General features: G+C 28.6%; 1 protein-coding gene across 1 annotated transcript; it reads left to right on the forward strand.

Moving 5' to 3' along the window:
- Nucleotides 1–15,916: 15,916 nt before the first annotated feature.
- On the forward strand, nt 15,917–20,893 carry LOC130943416 (gibberellin 2-beta-dioxygenase 8-like). Its single transcript, XM_057871289.1, has 3 exons — nt 15,917–16,373; nt 19,126–19,462; nt 20,605–20,893. The coding sequence occupies exons 1-3, from the start codon at nt 15,922–15,924 to the stop codon at nt 20,839–20,841; spliced, it is 1,026 nt and encodes a 341-aa protein (XP_057727272.1). The 5' UTR covers nt 15,917–15,921; the 3' UTR covers nt 20,842–20,893.
- The last annotated feature ends 231 nt before the right edge of the window (nt 20,894–21,124 follow it).

Genomic DNA, 21,124 nt, shown 5'->3' on the forward strand with positions numbered 1-21,124 from the left:
TTATTGATGAACACGACAAGGTAAAACTCCCTCAAGAGAATACAACCAATAAAGGTTGGGATCTTGAGATGTTCCCACCAGTTGAGATCGGAACATTGGAAGACGAAGCCAACCTCCTCCCTCATACAATGACCGCTTTGAGAATAAACTCGGTTTGTCCAATGAATTTGGCTATTCTTGACTAAGTCAAAAAGTCATGAGATCTGAATTGGAGCACTATTCTGAAAAAAAAAAATTCATTAAATGCTTGTAAAGTAAAATTATTAAGTCGTCGTTAAATTAAAAACTGTTCTGAACAAGAGCAAAACTCATTAAATGTTCATTAAGTGATGTCATGAAGTCATGATCCCGTTAATATAATATGGATTTAATGGTAATCACAAAAAAGCATTATTAAACAAATAAGGGAAAAAAAACTTGATAGGTAGTTTCTTCTTAATATACTATCACCTAAAATATTACTGATTTAAGCATCGAAATATTTTGCAAATTGTTCTTCCGGCTTGGTTCTAATATTGTCAGATTAAAATCTCTAAATCTCATTAGTTCATCACCTCAACAAAAGATATGAATAGATAGATATGTAAGTCCATACGAAAATTTTATATTTAATTTATAAATTTTTTATTTAAAAAATATTAATCTCAAAAAATTTGGAATACTTGTTGTCCTACCTTATATCGAAATTACGAATTTAAAAGATTAGAACTCAGAAGGGTTAGAGATCCTAATCTAAATAAAGTTGAAATCAAATAAAAAAAACTAACTTGCAAGATACTCCAAAATTTAAGTCAATAATTTTTTTTTTAGTCTTCGAGAATGTTCTGTTCATACCTCCTAAGCTCCCTTTCCTTTTATTCTCTTTTTTTCAGGGTAACGGTTTTTTATTTATGGTTTAGTGTCTGTTTACGGTTCTTGATTTAACGGTTTCGTAGATTTACGCTTTTATTAGTCTTAATGACATATCTATTTGTTAGTAACATAATATTCTTACTTTATTATGATATGGGATGGTTGATCTTGTCCAAAACACTTGTTTTATATGTTTTTGAAAATTTGCAATATTTGGCTAGATTTATCTTAAAGAACTATATGTAAGATTCTCGTTACAAAATTTTAATTTTAATAATTTATTTAGAAATTTGTAAGTCTATTTTAAAATTTTCTTAAAAGTTTGTATGATATTTTTTCTTTAAAAAAATTATATATTTATCTCAAAAGTTCTCAGAACGTACCAGTATTAGTACTTGTTCTTTTGTCATTATGAATGTGTGTTTTTGTTTACTTGAACTGTGTGATTTTATTTTGACAATAATTTTGATCCAAAGACAGTCATTTTATACTTTAACAATGCAAGATATGCATATCTACTATCATAAATTATGAACATCGTATCCGGTTTTTAAAAGTACTGACAAAAATATTCTCTAATTTTGTATAACAATAAAAATATCTTTAGAATGTTATAAAATACAACAAAAATAATAAAAAATAATATTAATTTTGTATAAATATGGCTAACAAATTTTGTATTTGGTAAATTATTTATGTATTTAATCTAAAATTTTATAAAAATGTTTATATAACTATTTAGAAAGTATATAAAAAATTAGATAAAAATTCAATTTCTAAATCTTTTTTGCCATTAACAAAAGTAAATTGCAAAAAACAATATACTTAATATAAAATTATTAAATTTTTAAAAAAATATTTTTTAATTATACTTACAAAAAATCACATTAAAATTTTATCTCTAAAATATTTTTTAAAAATATATATTTAATATTAAAATTGTTGTCACATTTTAAAATATTTTTAGAATATTTTTTGTCGTTAATAAAAGTTAGAAATATTTTTGTTAACATGTTAAAAATTTGAAAACAATTTTAGTAGTTTATTCTATCTATCACCTTATATATTCTTCAACATTAAATTCTCGTAGAAACTATAATCTTCGCCATACCACTATGGATCCACAACTACCATAGTAGTTTCTACAACAATTGAGATTTTTTTCATCTAGAGTTTGTATTTGCAATTGCAACAAGTGACCAAAAAATCATACAATACCATTGCTTCTAAATAAATAACTGAACTGAAAAATATCGAAGTATGCAATACATTGATTATAGAAAAATATCTAAACTTATGGTTCCACATCATCTCATTAGCATTTACTATTTAAGGGGGCTAAACTTTGACCAATAATACATTATTCATATGAACCCACGGTCAGTGATTTTTCAATTATTTTAGGAATACAACAAAAATTAATTATAAAAAATAAATTATTTATATAAAGTATATATTAAAATATATAACATATAATAAAAATAAATTTAAAAATATATATAATTATATACAAATATATATAATTTAGCAATTAATTCTTATATACACTTAATATTTTTATTAATTCTTACATCATTATATTGCTAATATTTGAAATTATGTTTAAGCGGCAATTTAAAATAAGGGTTTAGTTAATATTTTAAGTTTTTTAATTGAGTTTTTAATAAACATTTTAAATTTTATTACAAATTAAAATAAAAATATTAAAATTTTATTAATAATAATCATAATATGTATGCTAGGAATAAATATTAGCTAAATAGAAAAAATTGTTTATGGCTGATTTTAGATTATAGAACACTAATATATCAATATATATACACTAACATACCTATTGATTCATTTTTAAAATCCAATTCGACTCGTATCAATTTTTACAAAAGACACTACGATATCTTATAAAAAGAGAACATAATATTTTAATTCTCAGCATTTTTTGGAAACAATTCGTATCTTCTATTAAAAAATCTGTCAATTTTCATAAAAAATCACTTTTATAGTCGCCTTCATTTGTAATATGTAGAAAGGGGTTGAAGGTTGTGGTAGGCTTAGAAAAAGAAATTGAATTTATGCCTTTTTTTTAACTACTGAAATGACTCTTTGAAATAAACTTTTAATTTTGTTTCTGTTTGAACTTAGTAGCGAAAAATTTATGAGATAATTTATTTTTGTCTCATGAATATCAGAAAATAGAACACAACAGAGAAGAGAGAAACTAACACCAGCATATATCCTGATTCGGTTGTCTTGTGCTATGCAACCTACGTCCAGTCTCCTCCACAACTATGGAGGAATTTTCACAATAGTTAAAAGTATTACATACACTAATTTCACAGGATTGACACAATTCTTTCACTCTCAAGTTCTAACCTAACTTGACATTGGCTATGTTAATACCTAACTCTTCACTCTTAGTGTTCACCCAACTAAAAAAGGGGTACCTCACTGGTACTAGATACAAGACACATACATGCCTAAAGAAATCTGAAAATAACTCTAGACTTTTCTCTCAAGTGTATCACTCAGCCTTTTTTCACTCATGGCTTTTACTTGAGCTCTCTCAATATGCATTTTTCACTCAAGAAATTACAAAAAGATAAACATAGAAAAGTACATTACAATCTGTAAAACATGAAGGAGATTGACTTTATCAATAGCCTCTTTGCTATGTGATAAACCAGATTTGCAAGCCTCTGATTTAGTTCTTCAATATTGGCCGAATGCTTCTTTGAAAGAAAATATTATCCAAGTAGAGGAACTTCTTCAGGGAGCTCTTCACAGAACAAAATCTCAATAACACTGGTTTACTCTCCTTGGCTTCTGAATGAACAACAAACCTCTTTTATCTCCTTGCATGTTGCTTAGTTTCTCTTCCTAGGTCAACTTCTTGAGCAGTGTTCTTCACCAACCCCATCCGTTCACTTTCTCCCATTTTTACTTAAGTTTGGGACTTTGTTTCTGACCTCTTTGGTTGACCGAAAGCCACAAGTCACCATGAACAAAAGTTTCCAATGGTAAAACCTTATCTCAGTCCTTAAAAACTAACTTGGTCCCCAAGATATGTTTGAGACCGTGGATTTATAGCAGAGAAGAACAGACATCATCTTTTCCATGTATCTCATAATGGATAGGCAGAACGTTAAAGATGAAGAAAAGAAGATCTGATGCATGTAAAAGGAAATGAGTTACCTTTAATCTTTTCTTAAGCTTGATTTGGTTTGAACTCGCTGATTTGACATCTGCCTTTCAAGTTTGGCCTTCTCTTTCTTTCCTCTTCTTTGATTAGCTTAGGAACTAAGCACTTTCTCTTACTTCTATGATTTGACTTGGACAGAGAAAAAGGAACGTTGCTTTGGAAGCAAGTTGGAGAGAATTGCTGAATTCATATCGGGCTTGGATCGGGTTCTGCTCAAGTTCAGCCCATTGGTTTCTTGCCTTTACTTCTTGAAGGATTGAGCTTGAGATGGATGACTTGGACTTGGATTATTTTTACTTACCATTCAGTCCATCAACAGATTTCTTTTGTTTAATATTGGGCTGCTGCAACACTTATTTTGGCCTGCATCACTTAATTAAAATAATCAAAATTAATTGGGTGATTAGTCCAATAATCAAATGTTTGTCATCATCAATTATATTAATTAATTTTTTAACTCAACAGGGGTTAAGTGCTTGTTTGGGCTATTATTTTGAGAAATTTTTTTTATTAAAAAAGAATTTTTTTTATTTTTTAGCATGTTTGACAAATTTTTAATAGTAAAAGTAAAAGTATTAGAAAAATAAAAAATATCTTTTTTGAGAAGCTGTAATTTACATTTTTTTAAAAGATTTTTTTTTAAAAAAAAGATGTTCTTCGTATAATAAATAAACAAAAAAGTACTTTTATATTATTATACCCAAATATAATTGATAAAAAAAAATTTATATGAGATATCCAAATATAAAATTACTTTTATTTTTTCATAAGATCTTTAAAAAAAAATAACTAATTTTTTTTTTAAAAAAATTCATCTAAATAAGTCCTAAATCCCCACAAACGGTTAATAAATTATTTTTTTAAAAAAATTCACTGATAATAATCTAGTAAAAAAGGACCATTTTTGAAAATGATATCACAAGAAGAAATAAAAAATTACAGTATAAAGATTTGTTAAAAAAGTAACATCGCACAAGAAATAAGAAAAGGGGGGCCTGATAATTTTGATAGTGTTGATGTTGGTCTTGATAGCGGTGTAAAAGAGATAATAATAATAATAGTAATAAAGTATAGTAGCACAATACGAATAGTGGATTTTTTATTTTAATAAATAAATTAATTATAATAATTATTAAAATAAATAATTTAAAAAATATTTATTGAAATATATTATTTTTATTTCGTTTACACGGTAAATGAGATATATGTATTTGTAAATAAATAAATATAATTTTTGAAAAAAATAAAAAGTATTAATAATTTAAATTAGACCAAATTCTTAAAAATAGAATGTTTCAAATAATAGAAAAGATAAATTGTCTATTTTAAATAATAGAAAAGATACACATTAATTCGTAATTGCCACTATTAACAACAGAGATGAGAGATGGACTAATGGGAATCATCCAACTAATCAATCCATTTTTATTGAGTTCTTTTTAGAATAATGTTATTTAAATTAAATTCCAAATTTTTATGTAATTCCATGTGCAACAAACGAAATTTTTATGTATTCCTATACAATAAATGAAATTCCAAATTTTTATATAAATTCTAATAAAAAAAGGTCAATAGATGAAAGAATCAATAGTATTACTAATGGGTAGTTAGAAAAAAGATAACAGTATTAATAATGAGCAGTTTAACGGTGCACTTACGTGTGTTTTCACTTATTTCAACGGTTAAGAAAATAAATGTGATAACGTACTTATGTTAAGTAGTCTATCTTCCCTTTTATTTAAAATAGACTATTAAGTAGTCCATCTTCTCTCTTATTTAAAATAGACTATTTATTTTTTCTTTCATTTTTTTATTATTTGAAACGTTCCATTCTTAAGAGTTTTGTCCAATTTAAATTATTAATATTTTTTTATTATTTTAAAAAATTATATTTAATTATTTATGAATATATATCTCGTGTAAAGGAGATAATATGTATCTATGAAAATTAAAAAATTATACATATCTCATTTACAATATAAACGACATACGTGTAAAATTATCTCATTTATAATATAAATGAAATAAGAGAAGAGTATTTATTTTGATAAATATTTTTTAAATTATTTATTTCAGTAATTATTATAATCAATTTATTTATTAAAATAATAATAGAAATAAAAATTATATAATAAAGATGAGAAAAATGATAATGATAATAATAGTAGTTAATTTTTTTACTAAATAAAATTTTATAAGAGTATAAAATTCCCACATATTACTCCGCCACAAAATTAAATTTTTAAATATTTAATATATTTTGTAACGAAGGATTTGCATTATTTTAAAATAATAATGTTGAGATCTCTGTGTCTCCTGTTGTTTTGTGTGAAAATAGATAAACATCAGGTTGAGTGTTTACTTTTTCTATTTATTAAATATGTATAAAAGTAATTATAGTAAAATTAGTTGAAATGGCAAGTGACTTATAACTTTAATATATATATATATTTTATATAAATAATTGATTTAGTTACTAATATTTTGTATAGATGTAATATAAATGTAGATAAGAATAAGTGATATTATATATACAAGTATTTTTATAATTAAGTCCAATTAAATTGTGTAAAATTTAGAAAAAGAATGCGTGCATATATTACTATTTCTTCTTTTTCGCGATTTTCGCAACACACAAAATTTTGTTGAAGAGCACAAAAACTTATTAATATAATACACAAATTTTCGAAGCATAACACACAAAATTTTGAACATAACACAAATTTAATTATCGATATAGTATAAAATTTTTTATTTATAGCACACATATTTTTATAAGTAGCACATAAATCTTTGTACATAGCACAAATTTTTACTCTGAATGTATTTTGTTAATTGGATGACTCAATATTTTGAGTATATAATTCTCCAAAAATATTTACACTGCACATAAAAAATTATATACCATGTAACAAGATTTTTGTGTTATTTACAAAAATTTATGTGTATGTTGTGCATATTTCATTGGTTGGGTGTGGACATGTGGTCTTTAAAAATTTTTTGTATTGTATACTAAAATTTGTGTGATGTGCATCAAAATTTATGTTTTGTACATCAAAATTTTTGTATTCTAGTTTTCTGAACATTTATAAGAGAAAAAGAAAATTAAGACGATAAGGATAATGATAATGCTAATAAACTAAGAGAGAATGAGGAGGAAAAAAGATGCCTTGTTTAGTCTAGTGCCCTGTTAGGGTTTTGTTTTGTGCTCTGTTAGGGTTTTGTTTGTGTCTCGAAGGTTTATCCATGGTTAATGCCATCTACATATTCTTCTCATTCGCACGTAATCTATACTCTTTCATCACCAATTTCTTTCTCATTCAACCTATTCATCTATAACCTAATTTTCTTACTATATTCTAATCAACCTTTCTCTGCTACTCTTTCACAATAAATCTCTCAATCTTCGCTTCTATCACTCCATCTCTTCTTCTCTTGGTGGCTGAACATGATTAATGACAAAGAGGACCACTGTGCTCCCAATCCCAACAGGGACAGCGATGAGGAGGAGGCGATTGTTCTGGAGGAAAACGATATATCTGAAGAGGTTCAGACTTGCACTAGAAGTTTGGCTGGTCGTATCTTCGCTGACAAGTTTTTTTCGATTGGCACATTAGAGAATGCCCTATTTACAATATGGTTTAAACCAGAAGGATTTAGGATGGTGGAGAAAGGCAACAACCGCTTCCAACTCTTTTTCGAAAAGGAAGCCGACGTTATGAGGATTGAAAGAGGGGTTCCTTGGCTCTTCAAAAACTATGTGCTTCATGTTCAACGATGGAACCAATTGGGAGAGGTGTGTGACAACATGATAGCCACGTTTCCAATCTGGGCTCAGTTTTGGGGGCTGCCAGAACAGTTCAAGACGCTGGAGGTGGGTAAAAAATTAGGGGGTCGTCTGGGAACCATTAGTGACATCGACTTATTTGAAGTTAGAGGCAAAGAGGCACGGATTATTAAGGTAAGGGTGGAAATCAATGGTGACAAGAGGCTCCGGGACACTCTAAAAATTGTGGGCCCAGATCGAAAAACAGTAGAAGTAGGAATCAGGTATGAACGACTAGGAACTTTCTGCACCTATTGTGCTATGCTGGGACATGATTCCAAGCACTGTCAGGACTTCAGTTGTGACTCTACTGAGAATACCCTAAAGGAGGATAAGGTTGGTGAATGGCTCAGAGCGACTCAGGTTGGTAGAAGACTCGAAAGGAAGGAAAGACCAGGTAGCTCACAACAGATCAGTGCAAATGTTGGTTCAATTCAGCCAAGGAAAAAGCATCTTCCTTCATGGTTAATTGAAGGTTTTCATGGAATCAGCATGCAAGAGGAAAACCAGAAACAATCAAAGCAACAGGCTTCCTCCAATTCAGAGGCTAAGGGGGAAGGAGAGGAGAATTTGGAGGATACTGGCCAAAACTTTTCTACCATTGCTACCCCGCTGGCTCTGGTTGATATTTCAAATGTCTTGACTCCCAATCAACAGATTATTACCACCCCCAAAAGATCTAGTATTGGTATTAAAAAAGTGAATATGAAACAGCTTGCTAGACAACATAGCTCTGGTAACAAGTCTTTTACAGGGAGTAAACGGAGGAATGGAGGAAAGAAAAACCCAGAACAGTTGAAGAAGATGTGCTTCGATGACCACACTACTATTACTCTGAAGGTGGAGGGTGCCAGCCATCAATTGGCACCCCAGAACCCATGAAGTTGATAAGTTGGAATTGTCGGGGTTTGGGGAGACCCCTGACATTCCATAATCTTAAAGGGATTTGTAGATCATACTCCCCAGAGGTTGGTTTCTTATGCGAAACTAAAAATCAACCTCGTCAAGTTGAGAGGAAGTTAAGGGCATGCGGTTTTGTGGACTGGGTTTTGGTAGATCCGGAGGGTACTGCAGGTGGGCTTGCTCTAGCATGGAAGGAGGGGGTGGAGACTGAAGTTATTCTTTCCAGTCGGTTCTTCATTGCTGCCAGAATTAAAGACCCAGTTAACAATGAAGTTTGGGGAGTGGTAGGGGTGCATTTAAGTACGTCGGACCAGTCACGGGCTTCTCAATTCGGGAAATTATCATCTTTTTTTCAGCAAATGCAGAATCGTTTTCTTGTCCTTGGAGATTTTAATGCTATCACTAGTCTCCAAGAGAAGGATGGCGGGGGAGTCAAATCTAATGCTTCCATGGCTGCTTTTTTTGGATTTATTAATGAAAATGGCTTGGTAGACTTGGGTATGGATGGGAGACCATTTACTTGGTCCAATAAAAGAAGAGGGCAAGAGTTAATCCAAGAACGTTTAGATCGCTTCATGGCTGATGATGTGTGGTTCAATTCCTATCCGGCAGCAGTAGTTACTAGATTGTCTGAGAATGGATCTGATCATGCCCCATTATTGTTAGACTCAAATCCTCCACTGGAAAAATCTAAAAGAAGGTTCAAGTTCCAGGAACGTTGGTGTGGTTTGGAAGGAGTTCAGAAGCTAATAGCAGAAATTTGGAGTGCTGAAGTTACAGGTTCATCAATGTTTAAACTGGCTGAAAAATTGAAGCTCTGTCGGCACCGATTGGTTCAATGGCAGCAGGAGAATCGTACCAACTCTGCGAAGCACATTCAAGAACTGACTGATAGTATTGAGGAGTTGCGAGGCTTAGAAGTACAAGGAGGGGACCAACTAGATGAACTTGAACGAATGTTAGAGGCTGCCCACATCCGGGAGGAAAGTTTTTAGAAGGATAAATCACGAATTAAATGGTTACACCTTGGTGATAGGAACACAAAATTCTTTCATCGAAACTTCCAAGCCCGGAACTGAAGGAACAAACTTTGGAGACTAGTTGGAAATGACGGTGCAATTGCCACATCTCATAGAGCCATAGCAGCAGTGGCAGAAAGATATTTTCAAGAGATCTTCACATCAGATAACCCTACTGATCCTAGTCACGCGTTTGAAGAGTTTGAGGCTAAAGTTACACCAGCTATGAACCGTAAACTAATCCGGCCAGTTTTAATGGAAGAAGTTAAACGAGCAACTTTTAGCGTGCACCCCCAAAGTGCTCCAGGTGAGGATGGCTTTACTGCAAAGTTCTTTCATTTCTATTAGGATATAGTTGGTGGAGATGTTTTTCGTGCGGTGAAGAGTTTCTTTATGGGTGGTCGGATACTGAGGAGTTTTAACCACACCCAAATCTGTCTCATTCCAAAAATCCCAGATGCTAGGGATATGACACAGGTGAGGCCTATCAGCTTGTCCTCAGTGTTCTATAAAATTATTTCGAAGGTATTAGTTCACAGATTGCAAGGAATTATGAACTCTCTCATTAGTCCTAACCAAAGTGCCTTCTTGAAGGGTAGGCTCATCTCTGACAACATTTTGGTTGCTCATGAATGCATGCACTATCTAAAGAATAAGAAGAGGGGTGTAGAAAATGAAATGGCAGTTAAGCTGGACATGAGCAAAGCCTATGATAGAGTTGAATGGCAATTTTTGTGGTTTATTCTGGAGAAACTTGGGTTTGATTCTCGATGGATTGGATGGATTCGAGAAGTCGTTACAACTGTTTCTTACTCGGTTATTGTGGAAGGACAACCTTTTGGTTTTTTTAAACCAAATAGGGGCATCCGACAAGGTGATCCCCTATCCCCATATCTTTTTCTTTTCTGTGCAGAACGACTTTCCTTCTTGCTACACAAGGCTGAGCAAAACAGTGTTATCCATGGAATTCAGATTAACAGAAGATCTCCTAAGGTGAACCACCTACTATTTGCAGACGACTCAATTCTCTTTAGCAAGGATACTACTGATAATTGCCAGCATATTCTTGAATTGCTAGATGATTATGAGGGGTTTAGCGGGCAGAAAGTAAATCTGACTAAATCAGCGGTGTTTTTTAGTAATAATACCTCTTCCCCATTGCGGCAAGCTTTGGCAGCCACACTTCACATTCGCAATATAGGGGCGCAGGATAAATATTTAGGACTACCTTCTGTAGTCCAAAGATCTAAAAAGGCCACCTTTGGAATGATTAAAGATAAAGTTAGAAAGAGGGTGGAAGGGTGGAAGCGAAAATTGCTCTCAGCTGGGGGTAGACACGTTCTTATCAAAGCAGTTGGGGAAGCCATCCCAATCTACAGCCTCTCCTGTTTCCTACTACCAGATAGTCTTCTAACCGAAATCCATGGAATCTTATCTCAGTTCTGGTGGGGACAGAAAGGAGGGGAGAGAAGAATGTCTTGGGTAAGTTGGGAGAGTATGACGCGACCCAAGAAGGAGGGGGGTCTGGGTTTTAAGGATTTGCGAGCCCAAAATTTGGCACTTTTGGGAAAACAGTGTTGGAGAATAGCTACCAGACCAAACTCTCTACTCACTAAAATGCTTAAAGGAAAGTACTACAGATACCAGTCTATTATGGAGGCAGGAGCAGGAGTAGTACCTTCGTGGGGTTGGAGAAACATCCTAGAGGGTCGTAAAGTTCTTGAGAAAGGCTTGCTCTGGAAGGTAGGGTCCGGGGGAAGTATTCGTGTTTATGTAGATCCATGGCTGCCATCTCCTCATCCCCATTATGCTCCTATGCAGTCTGCAACAACAAGGCAAAGTGTGACCTGGGTAAAAGAACTCCTAACTGAGAACAAGGAATGGAACAATCAATCAATACAGTGTTTGTTTCCTCCAGAAATTGCTCAAAGTATTCTTTCAGTTAATATTGAAGACCGAGAGAACCGAATATCCTGGGTTTTTCACAAGTCTGGTAATTATGAAGTAGCATCAGCATATCGAGTGGCTTACCATTTTCACCACCCACCAATTGAGTTCTGTCCACCTATAGCTCAATGTAGTGATATTTGGCAAGATTTGTGGAAAATGAGATTACCCCCGAAGATCAAATTCTTCCTCTGGCGTGCCCTCCATGGAAGACTTCCTGTCCTGTTGAACCTCCAGCGACAAATCCCATCAATATCTGCGATTTGCCCCCGGTGTCAGATAGGAGAGGAATCGACTATGCACTGTTTATTCACCTGCAATAAAGCAAAAGAAGTATGGCTCAAAAGTCCATTTGCAGGTGTGACGATAGGAGAAGAGGAAGAGGAACTCTATCAGTGTTGGAGGAAAAATAAAACTTACCTATTAGGAACTGAAAGTGATCAACAACACTTGCTCTTGGTTGGAATTGTGTGCTGGAATATTTGGAGAGCTCGGAACTGCTTGGTCTTTGAACATGAAGAAATTCCACCAGAAGTAACAGACCGAAATTCTCAAAGAATGTTGATGAAAGCGGTGACTATTTCCCCTATTCCCTTCCAGTGAAACATTAGGGATTAAAGCCCCTTTTAGATCTTATGTCCTTTTAATATTTCATTTCTAATTCTTCCTTTTATTATGTTTGCTTTATAACTCCGCACGGGAGTTGATTGGGAATTTCCTGTTCTCTTTTTTTTGTCCCACATGGACCTCCTGTATTCCTTGGATTATGAAATGAATACCACTTGACTTTGGAAAAAAAATGAGGAGGAAAAAAGAGAGAAAAAAAAAACAATAACATTAAGAAGAAGAAAATAGCGATGGTGACAGTAACGATGACGACGGCAGTAGCGACGGTAACAACGACAATTACGTTGAAGAAGGAAGAAGGAACGTAAGAAGAAGAATAATTATCGATAATTGTTAAAAAAGAGAAAAGTATTTGCATACCAGCAGTTTATTGGAATCAATGAACCGTTGCAAAATTAAATCTCCACTCTCTAATAAATAATGTTTATAGAATCGTTGAAATTTCGTTTAGCAATAGTTTAAAACCGTCACAAATTTTTAAATAAACCGTCGCAAAATACCAATTTTATTGTAGTGATTGGCATATGAATACATTTTTTTTAATAATTTAGTTAAACTTAGTTATTCAAAATACCTAGACATTTAACTTTTTTTTATAAGAGTACAGATATTTGTTTGGACAAAAGAAATGCAATTTTTATTCTGTGAACAAATTTATCTTAAATTTTTAACAATAGATTTTCTTGCGTTATATAAATAATTTAGATTTATAAGATTGAATTTTTATTCTAATTATTGACCACATTTTTTAAATATAATACTTTTTATAATAAAAACTTAAATAGTATTATCTATTAAAATTTGAATATTTAATTTGCATATAAATATTTACTGTACTATATAAATATAAAGAATATTACCGTCCTTACTTTTCTAGAGCGAGCACATTAAATATTTCACATATTATAATTGCTCATCGCATTTTTATTGATTATATTTTATTTAAAACAATAAACACACACACAAAAATAGAATTAACGATTAAAGAATTTGTAAGGAATAGAACTTGAGAAAACAAAAAATTCTGATTTTTTTCGTAAATAAGTATAGATAAAGTTTTAATAGAAAAGGCAAATGTAAAAAATATATTAATATAGTAAAATTTATTTTTCTTATTTTTATTATTTTGATCAGCACTCTTAAAATATTTATTTATTAGCTAAATTCTAAAGATAATTAAGTTGGAGAATGATAAATTTTAGGTCTTAGGATAAAGAAAAAAAAAAGTTGGATAGATGATGGAGTAAAGGACCCGTGACGGCGTGACCACCACAATCAAATCCACGATGAAAGAAGTGAAAATATGGATTTTTTTTCCTTTAAAAAAACCACACAACCAGCTCCTCCTCAACCCTAGAATAATACACAAGTACTTTAAATACAACAAAAACCACAAAATTATCCATTGTTGCTTTTTATTTTTTATTTTTTTTATGATTATATTAATAAACTCATACATTTAAAAATAGAAAAATTACTGTAAAAAAATACAATTATTAACTTTTTTTATAATTAGAATATTCATCTCCAATTAATTTAAATTGGTCCAATAATAATAGACTCGTAGTTTATTTTACTTATATTTTATGGTGTTTTGATTTTTAAAAATACACTCTAATATTATTCTCAAATAATAAACACTTACACCTTAATTCGTCTTTGCAGGTACATACTCCACCTCTATAAATACCCTACTCCATCTCTATTTATTATTCCGGTAATTCGGTCACTTTTAAAATTTAATATACAAAATTAGAACTTAAAATTTATAAAACAATAATAAAAAAATTAAGATTCAAACAATATTTTACAAAAAATCAATGTCTAGTTACTAAATAAATGATCATAATATTAAAAAAATTATAATATTATAATAAATTAAAAAATATATAAAAAAATGAATAGGAACGAATTCACATAAGATTCAATTCACATAAAATCTGAATCTGATCAGTCTTCATAAGAGAACCCATCCTAATCGAATGGGGATAAAATGAGTATCCACATATATGAATAAAAATATCATTCCTAACAAAATACTATTCCTAGTTAGCTTGTAAATCTCTTAATAAATAAGACATCTGATTTAATAATAAAAAATATTATATTAATATGAGAAAAGGAGTTGGTTAATATTTATTCAAACATAAGACAAAAATAAATAAAAAAATATTTATCACCTAATGTTTTTTTAATTTATTATTTCCAACAATACTTTAATAACAGGGAGTTCTCTTCACTTACCTATCTCAGCAATTTAATTTACACAAAATCATTTGGCATATTGCAGTGTTGCAATATTATTATTGTGTGTCCCTTCTTTCTCTGTTTCTATGGCTGGCCGCGTGTTCTCGTCTTTAGCCTTGTACTTGTTAGCTTTACTATATAGTGCCATTCCATGCTTCATGGCTTCATGCCTATAAATAATAATGGAGTAATGTATGCAAATGCAACTACATTCACATTCACAATCTAGCATATATATATACTTGATTATATTATTCTATTTCATTACTATTCAAATTTAGAATCCCTTCTCTTGATCACTTTATTCTGCATATGAAGCTGGTTAACGTACCGTAATAATCAATTATTTCAGACTCAAGCACTTACAGGTAATTTGGTCTCTTGTCATTGTTGAAGTTTTAAATATATCGAAAATGTTTGGTAACCAAAGAAAATTAGCCAAAAACAGTCGTAACTTACCTTATTTAGCATTCATTAATTGTTGCGATAATTAATTAATGTTATATATATATATATATATCATGTTTAACCAAATTGGAATGTGAATAAACAGAACACTGATAGCTATGTACTTATCCACTTAAATAAGAGTTAAGATTCAAGTTCCGCTTTAATAAGTTGAAAAATAATGAATAGAACACTGATAGCTATGTAACGCTTATAATTTATTACTAAAAATGTTGGTCTCTAACATTCTCCTCCGAATTTTTTAACTTATATCAGATATTGATTTAGCATGCATTGAGCCTAATGTCTCACAAACGAATATAAAGTTGAGGACATGTTTGGCTATTTTTAATTTAATTTAAGATTCTCATAACATCACTGAATAGATATATATGGGGGATTATTATAATATTGGCCTAAGTGGCGGTTCCAAATTATTATATAGTAGATATACACTTATTAGAAAGACAGACGAGACAGCTAGCACTAGCCGACGTTATGTCCTGTGCTTTTTTCAGGCCAACAACATACATAAAGAATATAAATATGTCGGCAATCTTACACAAATTTCTTATAAATAATAATCCCAACGGTTCATGCAAAAATCCAACTTAATTAAACAGCATTTAATCTCAATTAAATGGACAGTAATTATATTAGTAATTGTTGTGATCAACATTAAGTGCTTGTAGCACCAAGCATGCATCAAAAGTTTGTTTCTAGAACTTACTAGTATGTTGTATTGTATTTGTTGCAATTAATTAAACTAGTGATAATAACTATTTCACTCTTTTCTATATATATATATATATATATATTACTACTCCACAGAGTAATACATAACTCCAAAAAGAAAAATGGATTATGAACCTCCATTCCTAGAAACCTACAAGACCCTTTTGCAAGAAGAAGATTCAAACCGCAATAATGACTTGTTACTGGTGGAGAATTTTGATGATGAGATAGAGCTACCTTTGATTGATCTTAACCGGTTGAATGAAAATAATCTTGATGTGAGAGATGAGTGCATGGAAGAGATAAGTGATGCTGCAAGGAGATGGGGTTTCTTTCAGATTGTGAATCATGGTATTTCAAAGGATCTTCTTGGTATGATGCTGTTTGAGGAAATGAAACTGTTCTATCAACCTTTTGTGAAAAAATCTTCAGATAATTTTCTTGGTTTGCCTCCAAGAACTTATAGATGGGGAAACCCATCTGCTACTAATTTGAAGCAATTGTTATGGTCCGAAGCATTTCATTTTCCTATTTCAGATATATCAATGATGGACAACCAGCACAAAAGTCTCAGGTATATGTATTTTTTTTTGTTGAAGAATGCTATTTATCTTTTAAATTTTTTTAGTCAATATTTTCATTTAAATAATATTATTTAATTAATTTAAATACTTATTTTTATAGAAAATTATTTGTTTATGAAAAATTATTTATTTTTTAGTTTTTTTTAAGTTGAATAATAAATAATTTTTAAAAGATATTCAATTATACTAATTTTTTTATAAAAAATAAATATTGTCACTTTTATCTGGATGATGTCATTTCTTTTTATAAATGAATATAAATATATAATATAAAAAATTATGTGTGAATTGACATTATTATTTTCTTATTATGATGGTATATATAGAAATAATCTTAGATTACTCTACTCTATCTATACAGTGTTTATTTGAAATTAATTTGATTAGTAAATTGGCTCTTTCTCTTTCTCTCTATATATACATATGAAGTAATGTTATATGTACACAAAATTTAATTATTAAATTAGTTATTAGTAAAATATATATTAAAATATAAATATATTAAAATATAAATATATATTAAAAATAAAATAAATTATACATATATTTATATATAAATATATTAATAGTTAATTTTAATAACTAATTTTAGTATATAAATAATATTTTTAATATATATAAAATAGGGATTTTTTAATAAATAATAAAAATAACACTTGCTAAGATTTTCATTTTTAACATGCGTTTGATATATTTTTGTCTATTTTTTTAATATTTTATGTTCTCCAATTAAATTTTTATAAAAGATAATAAAAATAATAAATTTTTTTATTTATTGTTATTGATTTTATCTGCAGAAAATTCTAACAAGATTACAATCACATTGCATTTACATTTTTTAGAGTATATATTATTTTGATATTAGTATTTTTTAACAACTAATATTTTTTTATTTTATTTATTAAAATTAATTTATATAACTAATTAATAATAATTATATTTTAATATAAATATAAAAAATACTTGTTATATGAATAATAGTTTTAATATAAAAAATACTAAGATTAAAAACAAGTTAATCAAATATTTTATCCTTTAGGCAAATTTAAAAAAGTATTTCAATTTATAAAAATTATCACTTTTAATAATTTTACTGAAATAAGTATTGTCATTCATCCACAAAACTCATATCAAAAGTACTCTGGACCTTTTCATAACTACTAGTTAGAATTTGCACTGTCTAATTATTACTTAGTTTATTCTTATGAGTACTCATTAATTAATTAAAAAAATAAAATTAATATTTTTTATTAATATTAATTAATATTTAATATATTAAATTTAAAATTTAAAATATAATATTAAAATTTAAAATATTAATTAAATATTATTTACAAATAATAAATTTTATTACTCATATAGTATTTTGTTATTAACCAATGAAATATATGGCATCTTACCAAATTTTTCTTTGTACTTCAGTTATATAATATAGATGTTTAGACAATGCATGTATATATTAACCTAACTATTTATTGAACATTAAAGGTGAAAAGTAGTATTTTTCATAGTTGTTGGAATAGTATAATTAATGCGACAATATGATTGACCAATTATATGAATAATCAATTAATCAGTGACTCCACTATCTTATATCTTTAATAATTTCATACTTTTGACTAATTTATCACAAATATTCCTATTAAATATTCTGATTGCATACCTAGGATTGTTGAAGTCATAAATTAAAATAAAATTAAAATTGAATATACTAATTAAATTTTATTGAACATTTTTTCTTTCCTACCAGCTCAAATATTTTTTTTTCATTCTCTTCTCTTTCTATGTCTGAAATAATTAGAAAGGTTGATGAATTAATTATACATAAATTATCTCCAATTGTCTTGCTTTTTTATTTTTTATTTTTTTATTTTCAATCCCTATTTTAAATTCACTTTTTAAGCCATTATAACTATAATAAGAAGAAAAGAAAAATAAAAATTATTAGTATAAATAACTAATCTAAAAGAAGCACGAGACAACAGACCAAGGGAAAACAACTTGAGGAGTCATTTTATAGAAATTTGCTACATGTAATATTTATAATATAACGTTTTTTTTCATTAGTAGAAGTTTATTGAATTAACAATATGACAATATTAAACTACTTTTAAAATGTTGAACTATTGCATTTATATGATATGACGATTTTTTTATATAAGATTAGTATTTTTTAAATTCAAATAAAGTAAATTTTACATTAAAAAAATTGGTTCCATGTAAAGATGTTTTTCTTATAATCATTTTTTGTCACTATAATTGAGGCTTATATTCCACTCCAAATAAAACAAAATTTAACACTTATAAAAATTGTAAAACCATCTAATAAAGCAAGACATGTGTAGAAAATAAAATAAATATTAAAAAAAGCATAACTTGTGTCATTTTTCCATTTTTCATCATTTTTCTCTTTTTATAATTGAGAAATAATCTGTTTTATTATTTTTTATACACTTTGTTGATATGTATATATATTTTTTTCTTTTTAGAGATAAGGATACATTTTTTATTATATACTCATTCTATTTTTTATATTAAAATAATTAAACAAAATCTTTTATATCAAAAATAAAGAAATTCGAATTTGCGACTTCTCAAATGAGTATAGGAAAATTATGCCATTTGAGATATAACTCATTGGCTTACTATTATTATTATTATTATTATTATTATTTATTCATTCTTATCTTTTATTAATTTATACATAATTAATAAGTACATTTTTCATTAAATTTGATGTAGATGGAACATTGAAGCCTTTGCAGCAGCAGTTACCCCACTAGCCCAATGCTTGGCAGAAATTTTGGCGTGCAAAATGAACATGATTATGAAATCCAAGAATTATTTCAAAGAGAATTGCTTTCAAGAAAGTTCTATAATTAGACTGAATAGATATCCTCCATGTCCAAAACAACTATCTTCAAAGTTATATGGACTTATGCCCCACAACGACTCAAGTTTTCTTAGCATTGTTTATCAGGACCATGTAGGAGGATTGGAATTATTAAAAGATGGAAAATGGATTCATGTGAAGCCTAATCCAGGAGCTCTGGTTATCAACATTGGAGATTTATTTCAGGTGATTCATGATTTAATTAATTAATTGTTCTCAAAATATTTTCTATATATGTGCATGCCAGACCTAATTTTTTTAAGATTTTTGAAAGAGTTCAATATAAAACTCAATAAAAACGTACTCAAAATAAAAATGTATTCATAATATATTCTATAAAATACTGTATTTTTTTAATATTTATATTTTTTATCAATCTTTTCTGTTAACAACAGATTAAAAAAGAAATTCAGAAATTTTATCTGGTTTATCAGTTCAAATTTATACAGCGATTATTTTTAAAATAATTGTGATAACTGACAAAGAGGGTTATAATAATGTCCATTGGGAATACTTTGTTGTTTCATTACCAATTATTAGCACCACTTCATTGTTAGTATTTATGTTTAAAAGTTGACCTAAATTGACTCAAGGATTTGAAATATATATGATTGTAACAGTACCCTTGAACAAGGCAATAAAAATAAATACGCTAGTACATGACCTAATAATTGATAATGTTAAGTGTTTTTTTTGTTTTTCTTAAAAAAAAAATTCTAATATTCAGGCACAATGCTACTTTCTTGTTGCCCATGATTATTTACCTTTAAATTTGTAACAGTGGACTTCATCAATACAATAATCTATCTTTTCAAACTATCATCTTATAAATATTTTTTTAATTTTTAAAAATATAAACAATACTATATAACTAACAAAAATTTATTAATTTTTTGTTAATATTTAATTAACAATTTAAATACTAAGTATTAAATTTTAAATCTTAAATTCTAATAATAAAAAATAAAATATTAATTCAAAATAACCAACCTAATATTAATAATTTTTTTAAAAATATTTTTTTATATTTTTAAGATAATAATACATTTAACTCTTATTATATATTTGAAAATGAAGAGGTATAATTTAGAAATGATTAAAATTGTGTATCATTATTCTTTAATTCATAGTTTAAATTCCAAGAATTTCTTGTTCATATGACATATGGATTAAGAATTTCTTTGGCATAGAATATGTAAAAATATCTTTCTCTTTCTCTTGCAGAAATATTTTTCTTTTCTTAACTAAGCACGATACGTTTTATATACACCTTAGCTTCAATAATTCTACAAGAATATAATAATTTAATAGCTTGCTTCCATTCTCAGGCATTGAGCAATGGCATATACAAAAGTATAAAACACAGAGTGGTAGTTTCGCAAAAGGAAGAGAGGTATTCAGTAGCATTCTTCTATTGCCCTTTGTTGGAGACATTGATACAAAGTCATATCTATACCAAGCCAGCTATGTACAAAAATTTCACTTTTAGAGAATATAGAGAGCAAAATGAGAAAGCTGTCAAGCAAACCGGTGATAAGATCGGCCTCTCTAAGTTTCTTCTATAGACAAATATACCCTCAATATATCACAGCTAGACTTGTAGTATTCTATTACAATGATGACATATCTATGTATTTTTTCTTTTTAATTAGTATATATATTATTATAGATGAAATAATTAAGGTGCCTATGTACTCACATAAAAATAACTAAATTATTGACATGTAATATATTAAATAACTTAATTAAATATATTAAATTATTTAATAATTTTTAGTTATCATTTTTATATAAATACCAACCCATAATTATATTAAGATATGTATATGTATATATCATGCAGTTTTA

Source organism: Arachis stenosperma, chromosome 8 (assembly GCF_014773155.1).
Source record: "Arachis stenosperma cultivar V10309 chromosome 8, arast.V10309.gnm1.PFL2, whole genome shotgun sequence".
Classification (NCBI taxonomy): domain Eukaryota; kingdom Viridiplantae; phylum Streptophyta; class Magnoliopsida; order Fabales; family Fabaceae; genus Arachis; species Arachis stenosperma.

Excerpts from the sequence above, each read along its gene's own strand:
- LOC130943416 (XM_057871289.1), top strand. The coding sequence starts at position 15,922 with ATGGATTATGAACCTCCATTCCTAGAAACCTACAAGACCCTTTTGCAA. Across the intron at positions 16,374-19,125 it reads AACCAGCACAAAAGTCTCAG|ATGGAACATTGAAGCCTTTG; the intron begins GTATATGTATTT and ends AATTTGATGTAG. Across the intron at positions 19,463-20,604 it reads ACATTGGAGATTTATTTCAG|GCATTGAGCAATGGCATATA; the intron begins GTGATTCATGAT and ends TTCCATTCTCAG.